This window comes from Mytilus edulis, chromosome 8 (assembly GCF_963676685.1).
Source record: "Mytilus edulis chromosome 8, xbMytEdul2.2, whole genome shotgun sequence".
NCBI classification, from domain to species: domain Eukaryota; kingdom Metazoa; phylum Mollusca; class Bivalvia; order Mytilida; family Mytilidae; genus Mytilus; species Mytilus edulis.
The window spans coordinates 9,231,940-9,245,097 of NC_092351.1; the positions used below are offsets into that span (position 1 = coordinate 9,231,940).

Here is a 13,158-nt window from a genome sequence, read left to right on the forward strand (position 1 = left end):
CATAATTTATGTGACATAATGTAACAACGATTTATCTCCAACTGTATAAAAATACATACAAACTTAATTAATTCAAAACAAAAAAACAAATAAATAAATAAAAGACGCCAACTGAATATGTATCTATAGCAATTAGAACATGCTATTATCAGTTTGTTTTTAAATTATCAGTTTGACTGTCCCTATGTTGTCTTTTTTCCCTCTTTTAGGTAGACTCTTAAGATTGAGTATTTTTCATGATAAAAATTAAAATTAAACACAAAGGTCACACCAACTGTATAAACGTTAATATTATTTGAGACGATCACACGTGATTAAACGCATGGATTTAGAAAATCTGTGTTTATTATTCAAATCTATTGTTATGCATTAACGGTCAGTATATAAACACCGAGAAAATTTGGAATCAGAAATGTACAATAGTGGCAAATAATAATATAATATGTATTACATTAGTGTTTTTGAAATAAGTATCATTTAATCTACATAATTTGTATTTTCATCCAAATGAGCATTCAAGTAAAAATAAGCCTTATAAGAACAGAAAGCGTACACGTGTGATTGTTATTTTTTTCTAATTATGCTTCATCTCGCATTCGTCTTGTATAATTATATAGGTACAAACGCTTTCAATTAAATTTAGTGCAAACATGAATGATTTGGATAGTATCTATATATTGTAATACTTTTAATATTCATAACTGGATTCTAACTTTTAACCCAGATGTGTACAATACTTTAAGTATAAATGATTACACATTTTTTTTTATCAATTTCGTAAGGGATGTTAGTATGTTTTTATCTTTCATGTATGATTTATGTTCTATAAAAAGAAAATGGTATTCCCAATAAATGGTTTAGGACAACAAAGTACTTATTAGTTTATATTTTAAATATTGGCCAACAAATACAGACTAATACAAAGGTTCGTATACTCAACATGTATGTATCATTTGGGTAGGTTTTTAGTTCATAATTTCTTGTTCAAATTGAAATGCAGCTACTTAAAAATTTAAAACAAAAATTAAGAAAGAAAATTTCATCGATAAATTATAAAACTGTTGTTCTATATATTTTCTGAATTTCATAACCCTTTCTCTCTCTTATTTAATAATTAATACATTACAGATCTTACACTTTTCATTTAACTTTAAATTTTATTGAGGACACACCCTTTTTTATTTACACTTATGACTGATGATATAAATACATGCAGTTCACCGCGTCTATTAATCTAAACCTTTTAGTATGTGTGATACAGTGGCCATAAAACAGTACAATATGGGTGTTACCCGTGAAAGAAGGCGAATCTGTGTAAATTATTTATAAATACGTAATAATTTTGCAAGATTTAAAGGGGCACTAGTAGTGCTACGATATATATAAAAAAATAAAGTATGATTGTTTTTAGATCAATCATTAATCAAATTGGAATAATGAAATAATAATTTGCTTTTAGCAATCAATTTCCTTTAATTTTGTTGAAATAAGCGATTAAACATAATTTTTGACTGATTCACTTGCAAGTGAAAACGTCATCATCATTCTAACCGGTATTCATGTGAACTTCAAGTTAACCTCTAGCTAGAGATTGACAACGCATGCATTGTACGTGTACTGGTTATTTAAAGAAAAAGAATGTCAACAATGAAAGTGAAACTACGGTAAATCATTTGATTACTAATTCGATGCACATAAAATCATTCTTATATGGTTAAAAACAATGAGAAACATCTATTTTTAATCTATAAAATAAAATCATTGACCTATAAAAATGCAATTCCACGTGTTGGTTTAATCTATTCGTATCTTTATTTTTGTTTACATCGCTTATATGGTCATCTGAGGTCAAATCGATAGTTAATTAGATGGCGTCTGGACTAAAATACACACGAAACGAACCTATATATTATCTACCCCATGCTCTATAAACTATTAGACTTTTGATAGTTTGGATAAATGTTTTACATTGTTATAAACCAAATATGAGAATTTGAGTCAAATCGGTTACAATGAATTTGACAGGCAGTGCCCCTTTAAACTGTAGTCAAACGTATTATTAATTTTTACATTATACGATTTATGACATAAAAAATCAATATCATTAAACAGTCCGTTACTTTTGAGACACCTTATATTATCAGCTTTTAAAAATACAAACAATAAAAGAGGGGAGAAAGATTCCAGAGGGACATTCACACTCATATGCTGTAAAAAGACAGACTATGCCATGGCTAAAACGAAAACAAAAACCATAGGGCAAAGAATATTACACAAATCACATCATTAAAAACTAAAGACTGAGCAAAACATATCCCTACAAGCACTGTGCTGCGACAGGGGTAAACAGATCCTGCTCAACATATAGCATGTGTGTTCGGCATTTTATAACAAAACCGGTAATTAGTCTTATTTGGGAGGTCACATTCTGGAAAATGGTACGAGATTGTAGTTGCGACATTAGCAAAATATCCGTTTCATCTGTGAAACTGCGATTCCCTAACGATAAACAAACTATACGAATAGATGATTTCAAATTCACCACTTGGAACTATAGGTTTAATAGCAACCTTCATAAACTCCCTGGTATAAACATCAACTTGAAGATGTATACTCCATATACAGGCGCTGCTGGAATTTTGCTACATATAATAATAATAATATAAATGGAAAGTTCACAATTGAGAAGCTGTAATAATCTCTTTTGTCGTATTGTTTAGTTCAATCTACTCTCATTGTCAATTTCGATATTTAAGTCAAGTTATGAGGCAGACTTAACTTTTCTGTTGTATCCTCTATCTCAAATTCGATAGAAAATGTTTGCTTAACCTAGTCACTAAATTTTAAATTATTTAGTGAGAGAACATCATCTTCATAGCAGAAAGTAAATTTAAAGGATACTGCTTAATTTTTTATGTTCTTCCCTGGAAGTTGCTGTATGAATACGCCTCTTACGATTAAAAGAACAAGTCGACAGGAACAGCAAATAAACCATTACCAATAAACAAAACAAAAATCAAATAAGTCATATATTTATATTTAACAAGTAACGAAAATACAGACTTGTTTCTGACGTTGGTACTAATGTTTTAGATAGCGTAACTTCATTTTTAAAATATTCGGCTCGATACTGATCTTGTTCTTGTTTCGTATTAGATACAAACCTCTGATTTATTGGTAGGTGAGTTTCCCTGCATAACTTTGGTTTGCTTTGAAATTGCATATAAAAAACCCACATAACTCATTTGAAAACAATACGAAATTAATTTCATTTTTTACTGCCAATATTCTTTTGATAATTCAATACAACAAATTTGCTAAAATTATTTGATGCTCTTAGACTGGTAAGTGCTTGCCCTGTCGTGACACTATTGATCTGATATATATCATTCAAAATTTGAGACATATTTATCAGTTTAATGATGCTCCTTTAATACGTTATTTTAACGCGTTTCAATAAAACAAGATTACCAGCAAATCTAAATATCTGATTATTATAAAAAAAAAAAAAAAAGCAAAAATACTGTGAAAATAAAATGTCTAAAAGTTCGTCCTTTTTCATAGGTAACGCTTACTTCAAAATAAGATAACATCAGTAGAAAAAAATCAATATCAAGATCAATATACTCAAAATCGTTAATTATTTTTTTTAACCATTGCGCTTGTGCATTACCCCGTTTGTATTCCGATGGCGTAAAGGACTGAAACATCCTTCTAACTTGCTCATCGGTATTTTAAGATCTTTGAATTTACTATATTTCATATAAATACAATAAACATGTAAAATACTTGTTTCAATAACAGCATTCTGAAAAGAGTCAAAATGTCAGTGTAAAAAGGGCACAAACTAAGCAGAGTAAAAATATCCTACTAAACTACTCATCTACATATTTTACAATTCACTAAGTGTCATGTATTTATACTGCTAAGATCTAAAAAGAATCAATATGTCAAAAGGTCATTATTCTAGAAGACTTAACAGAATAAAAACTTTTACTACATCCACATCAGCTTATTCGGATCGTACAATGCACGAAATTGCACATATATACAATAGCTTAGTAATACAGATTTAAACACCGTTTTGTTCAACAACACTCAAATCTTTGAAATCAACCTTATTATCTGATACTTACAGAATGGACAAAGAAGACAAAAGAAGATACTTTATTATTGGATCTGTCTACTTAGAGGTGGTCACTCCACTATTTCAACAGAAGTTAGAAGGAAGCTATAAAGGCCTAAAATTCAGATGTCTAAAAGATTTTCTGGATAATAAGGCAGTACTACACACCTTATTTCACTTACGCCAAAGATATACAAGATGTTGTACAGATAAAGCAAACTGCACCAACCCAGGAGCTCTCCCCCTAAATCATCACCAATGGAAAAAACTGTATGTAGAAAATCCAGGGCCTGGTATACACAACTGTTTTTGTAAATACACAGCTAAGTCAGTAAAGCCAGAGGATCTTGATGTGAGTTTGTGTGGTCTTTTACTGTATAACTGCTGCAGCTTAAGACACCTTGATGAAGAAGCAGTCAATATTCTTCGACGGAATAAAAATGACTATTTGAGTCATAACACAACATGTGGTATAATCAAGGATGAGTATAGCCCATTGATGGATGAGCTTAAGTCCAATATCCTCCAACTTGACCAGACCAAAGAAGATGAACTGATAAGGATACAGAATAGACCACTGGATGATTAACTGTGTAACAAATACATGACAACCCTTCTTAACATCCATGAGGTACTGGAAAAGGTACGATTTATTCTTATACAAATTATAGTAACCATTATCAGGTATTCTAAATTGCTATGTTTGATAAGGTAACTGTATTATACTTTTTAAATACTCATGACTTCCATATGACAATATTCCATCTTATCTTAGAAAGTATGTTCACACAATTTGCTATGAATAAAAGGTAACACCACAAAAATATCGATCGCCGAGGAAAATTTAAAACGGAAAGTTTTAATCAAATGGCAAAATCAACAACCCAACACATCAAATGAATGGAAAACAACTGTCATACTTCTGACTTGATTCAGGCATTTTCTAATGTAGTAAATGGTGGATAAATCATAAAAAAGAAGATGTGATATAACTGCTAATGAGACAAATTTCCACAAGAGACCAAATGACACAGAAATCAACAACTAAGGTCACCGTCCGATTTTCAACAATGAGCTAAACTCATACCTTGTTTTACAGCTAGCGAATTTGTCACTCTTTGGGTGTATTTTTTTCGAAAAGAGCTTTCATCTATAGCACTAAGTGGCCTTTTTGATTCCTGCTTCCTCACAGACATATTTGTTTTATAATAAAGAAGAGTACATACTTTGCCTATCGGGCATCTGTGAAAATTATAGTCAACATAATATGGGAATAAACACATTGTTTTTAAAAGAACAAAAAATGCATCTTTCACACACGTCTGAAATGTAGTTTGAATCTGAACAAGTAAATACGTTATTATATCCCCTTTAAACCACTGGTTTAATTGTATGACACACTATATAGATATAAGAAGATAAGGTATGAGTGCCAATGAGACAACTCTCAATCCAGGTCACAATATATGTCTTTTAATGCATTCGGTTTTTTTGGCATTCTAATTATTTGTCACATAATGGTTTTGTTGTTAGTATAAGTTTACTGAAAACTTTTGTTGTGATACTTTTCAAACATTAGATTTTTTTTTCATTACAGATAGATACAAATACCACACAAATACTGAGTATTGTACACACCAATAATATTAAACTACAGGTATGTAAACAATTAAGTTTAATTACTTTAATAATCAACATGGTCAGAACAAAATGAATTTGAAATGACCTTTATAACCAATATATGTAATATGTGTTCAGCAATGCTTGGGTCGCCTTAAATAAAGGCAACAGTAGTATACCGCTGTTGGAAACTCATAAATCGATAGAAAAAAACCCATCCGTGTTACAAACTAAAACACATTAAATATAAGAGGAGAACAACGACACAACATTAAAATGTAACACACAGAGAAACTTGTCGTTTGAGAGCGCATGATATCCATGTTGAAATCCTCACTATGATTTCGAGATGATACATATTTCTTTTGTTGTTGTAATTTTGTGTCAGGAATTGATGGAACTAACGTAAAGCCATATATCTTTTTGTTTGTAATAGACAATACTCCAGTTCAGGTAAAGCTTGTTCGCGACCTAGAATTCTGAGTGGGTCAAGCGTTTAACTAAAATTCACGCGAGAATATACGAGATTTAGATGAACTGGGGGCAAAGTCATATATGGTACACATCAATATTCGATGTTTATTAGGACGCCTACCGCTTTCCCGTTTATCTGTGAAGTCGTTGAGTGTCATCTGTTTTTGTTTGTTTATGTTTATGTTTAATAAAGTAAAATGAAAAAAAAATGTGTAAAATTTCGAGACCCAGTGGGAGAAAATTGGGAAAGAAATTTGAAGGAAACTAGAAATTTATGGCTTGCAAATAACCAAAACCAAATGTTTGATAAAGAAGGAACGAGGACCTTCAAGTCCCTGGAAGCTTTTCAGAACTGAGGAAGTTTATGTGCCAAATATCATCTTTGTTGATTGATAATAATTTCCAGAAAATGCTGAGGTCCTGATCCCGATATCCCGGGCTTAAAGAGCATGAAATCCCGAGGTCCCGAATTGAGAAAAAAAAAATTGCGACATCCCGAAATTCGAAAAAAGAATTCCCGGATCCCAAAAAGGTAAATCCCGAAATTACGAGCTTAAAAACACCCCATCCCGCGTCCCGAAAAAGGTCCTGCCCCCCTTCCCCATACAATGATGACCCTACATAATTTATTCTCTTTAGCTTGTGTTGAGCGGATATAGATGAACAAATTAAACCATATGATTGTCATGTAAATGGAGCTTTTTGAAAAGTTGTTGCTAGTCATAACACATAGTCAATATCATGAATGATATTGGGCGATGTATTCAATAAAAAATAACCATGGCTTTATAAATGTTATGTTTTTAATATTGTATAAAGAGTCTGGTCGTTAAACCTTGGAACACTATATACGTTCCATGTTCAAACCATAATAAAATTAGTTGAAGTTCCAATGATAAAATCAAACAGCTACAGGTCGTCGTATAGAATTGAACTCTTCGCAAAAAAGCCACACCCACTAATAAGATATATATACAATGTCTTTACTCTGACTGTTGCATTCAGTTGAACAAACAAGTGAAAAGTCCATCGCAATGCAGAACAAAACAATTTCAACATTCATATATCATGATCTTGATCTTGACCTGCATGGTTATGTATTTAACTTAGACGATAAACAAAACGGTTATTGATGACTGCATGAAAAACTTTAACCTCAGACAAAACATGAAATTAACTGATCAGGAAAAACGAAGTCCGTGTAGTAGTAAAATACGGGAAAATATTTGCAAAATTTGTCCCTGGATACAGTGTTTTAAGACATAAAGAAGCTTCTGTCCCAATTTCCAGAAATTCCATTATGTTTGACAACGATTTTGATGTAAAGCAAAACTTTAACCACAGACTGAACCTATAAATGCTGAAGAAGTCTGCGTTAATGCTGACGACGGAATCTATGATCGCCAAATATCGCTTTCGCGAAACTTGACAAAAAGAAGGATGTATGTCAAAAGATCCAAGTAGGCAGTTATTTCACTCATAAATCTTAAAGACCTCCTTGCTTTCGACAATAAAATTGAGAATGGAAATGGGGAATGTGTCAAAGAGACAACAACCCGACCAAATAAAAAAACACAACAGCAGAAGGTCACCAACAGGTCTTCAATGTAGCGAGAAATTCCCACACCCGGAGGCGTCCTTCAGCTGGCCCCTAAACAAATATATACTAGTTCAGTGATAATGAACGCCATACTAATTTCCAAATTGTACACAAGAAACTAAAATTAAAATAATACAAGACTAACAAAGGCCAGAGGCTCCTGACTTGGGACAGGCGCAAAAATGCGGCGGGGTTAAACATGTTTGTGAGATCTCAACCCTCCCCCTATACATCTAACCAATGTAGAAAAGTAAACGCAAACACTACGCACATTAAAATTCAGATCAAGAGAAGTCCGAGTCTGATGTCAGAAGATGTAACCAAAGAAAATAAACAAAATGACAATAATACATAAATAACAACAGGACGACAATCATTGTTTTTTTTCCCTTAAAAGGGGGGGGGGTGGTTTTTTTTTAAAATTAATTGAAATATTACAATATTTGTTTCACAGTTGGTTTCAGTACTTTTCTACCTATTGACGTGAATTTTCTGACACAAAAATAAATGTACGACAGAACTGTTCATTAAAAGTATGTGAATAAATTCCAAACTATATAAATGAGTGAAATTTACATTCTGACGATACAACAAAAAATATAAAGTATCTTTTATTCTATTTAAGATCTTATACAATCTCATCGAAATTAATAAGATATTCTGTATACTAAATTATGTATGCTTCACGATATGTCAAAATTAAATGCTGAACGACCCAGATCCCCATCCTTTCAAAATTGTCAATATCTGATGCATTTGAATTAAGGACAATATAACTTTATGAAAATTTTATACATGCATGCAATCAGGGCTAACATTTTGATCATATATAATTTTAACGGTACCTAACTATCAGAACATGATTATAATTATGAAGGGTATGTCAAAATTGTGTCTAACTGTCGCCTAGTGAGATTAATAGTTTAAGGTAAAACTTTATGATACCATATGGCCTAGGTGTTGATTGACTTTTATTTTTATGACCTAAGATCAGTGTCTAAGATATGGTAATGAACTAGCACCCGTACCAAAATATGTTAATCATTGTATGTTTTATCTTGTAGTCATACTTTCACTGTATTCTGCTCTAGGACGGACACTGTGATTAGTCAATAAAATCATTCGTTGTATTTGAATCTAAAGTTGCATGTAATTTTTCATTTTGGTTAATTCTCTACACGAGAGATGATGAGTAACATATTTATACTTTTCAGGAATTTTTTCAACATTTAGCAACACAGAGTTTCAAAGATAAAACTGTAAAACTAGGTAGGTTTTTTTATATAAAGAATCTCAATTCAGAATGTTTTCGCCAACAAAGTTACGCCCACAACTTGTTTAAGTCCCTTAAATTGTTGTATTTCAAAATAACTTCAGTTCGTCGTTATCAATTCAGCAACATATTTCAATAACTATTTTTGGTTAAACTGCTACGTACTATATTCATATGTGCTCCAAAATTTAAGGAGTTGAATGCAATGCTTAACAAACAAAAGAGGAATTCGACGAGGAAAACATAATACTCGACTAAGAAAGCTAAATATACATATTGTATCTGTCTTATTGACATCACTTTAAATATCAAATGCCAAAAACTACATTTCGACTATGTAATGTGCCAAAAACATGTCATACCTCAATCATAAATGTCAAGTTCCTCGGCGTCCGAGTAATTTCTGGGTCCAACTATATGTTTTTACTAACGCAAGCGTGTGTATGGATTCACCAAAAAAAAAGGCCCCTAAAACTCATACATGGGTTTCAAATATCGCTTTAATACATTAGTGCGACTTAATTAATCCGGAATGTTCAATTACCTCAGGTAAACTCATCATACATACCAGGACTAAATTTAGTATATACGCCAGACGCGCGTTTCGTCTACAAAAGACTCATCAGTGACGCTCGAATCCAAAAAAGTTAAAAATGCCAAATAAAGTAGGAAGTTGTAGAGCATTGAGAACCAAAATTCCTAAAAGGTTTACCAAATACAGCTAAGGTAATCTATGCCTGAAGACAGGCATATAATTTTAGCATGTTCCGTCTGTATTCATACCAGAGTGTAAACACTAATATATTGGAAAATATCATTGATTTCTTCAAAATATCAATCAAATAAAACTATACACTGCAGTATGTTGAACACGTATTTACGAAACCTTTTGGCCTCCTTCTCTTTCAAATAAATTCTTTCAACATTACTTTTACAGGAAATAATTACTCTCATCCAATAAAACCATATATACTAGGACAGTCTATCTTCACACTACACCAGCAGACCGACCTGAAATCAGTAGTAATTGGTGGAGACTGGAGAGGGGGTATCGCAGGTATAGTGATGATGGATGATGGTAGACTGGTAATGGGTTTACCTTACCAAAACAGGCTTCTCATCTGCAAAACAGATGAATCACAGGTAGATATTATAAATGTACTCGGTAGCCCATGGTGTGTTACAGCAGTTAGCAACTCCACAGTAGCTGTTACATTGTGGAAAAGGGACTGTATAGAGATGTTTGACATAAACAATAAACTCAAAGTTAATTCAATATCAGTACCGGGAATGAGGTGTTTTGGGATTACATCTATAAACAACAAGTTAGTTGTAGGAGGTGAGTGCAGAATTTTGATCATAGATCATCAGACAGGAGAAGTGGTACATACAATACAGACTAACTTTAGTCCTAACAGGTTACATGGTTCTGGTGAAAGAATATACTACTGTGATATCGACTCCTATAACAACAACAACTTGTACTGGTACAGCTATACGAATGGCGCACATCACATCATATCATTGCCATCAACACCCAGGAGGATGACTACACTACAAGATGGCAGTCTGTATTTATTGTGTAGGGATGGATCAATACAACATTTGTCATCTGATGGTAAACAGTATAAACAAGTAGATACAATTGCAATATCTCCGTCAGATGTTAATATACATTATAATCTAACACAAAGAAAACTGGTGATCAGACAAACTGCTGGACTTGTTAAAGTTTTCAACGAGAAATTTAATTAATATGCTGATTATCTCATTTCATATACTTTATACATCCTGTCAAAATTATAATCAGTCTGGTGATTATACCCGTACTCATATTATAAAAAAATCTTTGAAATAGATATTTTAACAAATATTCATTATTCAACTCCGCATCAAACAATCTTCTATTTAATGAAAAATTAAAAAAAAAAAACACATGTAAAATGAAAGTATGTTATGGAAAATAAACTGCAGTCTTTAGATAACTTGACAACGTTTTAAAGACTGCTGTTTTTGATTTCATCCCGTTGAACTTTAGAGTTTGTATGATTTGCCTTGTATGTGCGTGCTCTTAAGTTCACATATGTATCATATTGTCTTTTTTCAAATTTCAGAGAAATAGAACAATAGCTTAGAGAAAAAGTTCTGTTTATATTATGAAATCTAAGTTGTTATTATTACTAATAGTGTTATTATTTTGTTACCACTTATTAACATATTTACAATTGTAAAAGTAGCAGATTTTTTACAGTGACATAATAAGAAGATGAAACATGTGAAATAATGGGAATATATAAGAATTGATCATATTCATTTGTTCATTTACACAAATTTGCATTTTTTACTGATTGATAAATGTTGTAATACCAATGTTAGAAGACGTGAGTGTACTATTGTCTTCATGTTTAATTGCTGCTATGTATTGTCCTTGATAATTTTTTCCTTATATTTTTCTCTTAAAGTATTGATGTGTTTTTTATTGGTTTTGGTCAAATTTTGTTTCAAGGTTTTTGAAGATGAAATAGAGGATCGGCGAGTGTAATGTTTAATTTTTTCAATGAATTGCGTGGGTCTAACATTTTTTGTTGATGTCAGACATTTTTTAGTGTTTAATTTATGATTTAAAATGGCTGATTTTTGTTTTGTTAAACAATTCTTTAACTTAAAAACTTTGTAAAATAAAACAGTATTATCTTGTTGACGAAACACACGATTTATTTGACATGCCATTTACTCCATTTTCTGACATCTAATATAACAATGACCATTGCCATAAACCCATTTCCTCACTTCCAATCAGACAATGAACATTGAACCTCAGCTTAATACACCGTTTCCTGACCTCAAATCTGACATTCAAAATCAATCTGTGTGTTTTTTCATTTACAGTATTGTCTTTGTTCTCATAACCTTTGAATTAGTCAAATAAACGCATATCATTGTTGATGAAATGATCATTTTTATTTCAATAAGTATGCTGTACAACACACTTTCACTTACGCATCTGAAATATATTTTGGTACCATTTATATCAAGAAATACGCATTGAAATCTAATTTACACGAAAAATTGAAAACAAACCTAAATGTTGATTGGGAAAAATGTTATCAATAATATATTAGTCCATTGGCCTAAGGAACATTGTGAAACATTTATATTATGATATCTGCTTAGTGTTGGTCATTCTAATGCACCAACCTTGTGCTTATTTGGAAAACCAAATATTTGACATATATTTTCATATATGGACATCATGTTGTGTATTCATTTATGTTTGATTTGATTTATTTTATCATATCTCTCCATTTCAGCATGTTGTATATGCCTTTATATGTGGGAATTGTTTGGATTTTTTAAAATTTTAAATTTAATCATGAAATGTTGTGTGAAATGACCATGCGTTTACATTAGTATTTTTATTCATGTATGGTATTTTATAAGCAGATTTTTTAAAAATATTTAGTTATACTAAGCGTAGTTTTAATAAACGTAAAACTCTATTTTGTTCTTTGTTAAATAGAATAGGTAAATTATCTTGGAATATATCAGTCATTAGAGGTTACTGAAACCTAGTGTGAACAGACGCATATGAGGATGACAGTGAATTTTAATAATTTATTGAATCACTTTCATAAATAAAGAAGAAACTGAAAAACTCTATCATGTTGCTATTAAAAAAAAATAGGTATCTGGAATGTGACATTTCACGGAAGTACATGTACTCCTCATAATGGACAAACCTTGATAATAACAGACTTGTTTTTGTACTGTTATGAATCACAGTTTATGACTAAACTTAGTACAGATCTGTCTGAATTGCATTTAGTTGATGATTTTAACAAAAAATACCATTATCTTGATGATATTTTCTCGTTAAATAATCAAGGCTTTTCAAAGTATACTATCGATGCGATATAGCCTTGTTGTGCTAATGCGGCGTAAAGCAACCAACAATCAAATAAATCAAATCATAATGCAGAAATTTACTCAAAAGAAATTTTAAATAAATCAAAATTAAACGGTAGTAATTTTCTTTCTTAGATTCAGATATTTCAGTTTCACACA

General features: G+C 31.4%; 1 protein-coding gene across 1 annotated transcript; it reads left to right on the forward strand.

Moving 5' to 3' along the window:
* Positions 1-838: 838 nt before the first annotated feature.
* LOC139486888 (uncharacterized) lies at positions 839-12,593 on the forward strand. Its single transcript, XM_071271945.1, has 5 exons — positions 839-925; positions 4,139-4,769; positions 5,724-5,783; positions 9,035-9,089; positions 10,031-12,593. Exons 2-5 carry the CDS (start codon positions 4,731-4,733, stop codon positions 10,846-10,848), a joined length of 972 nt encoding a protein of 323 aa, XP_071128046.1. The 5' UTR covers positions 839-925; positions 4,139-4,730; the 3' UTR covers positions 10,849-12,593.
* Positions 12,594-13,158: the final 565 nt, after the last annotated feature.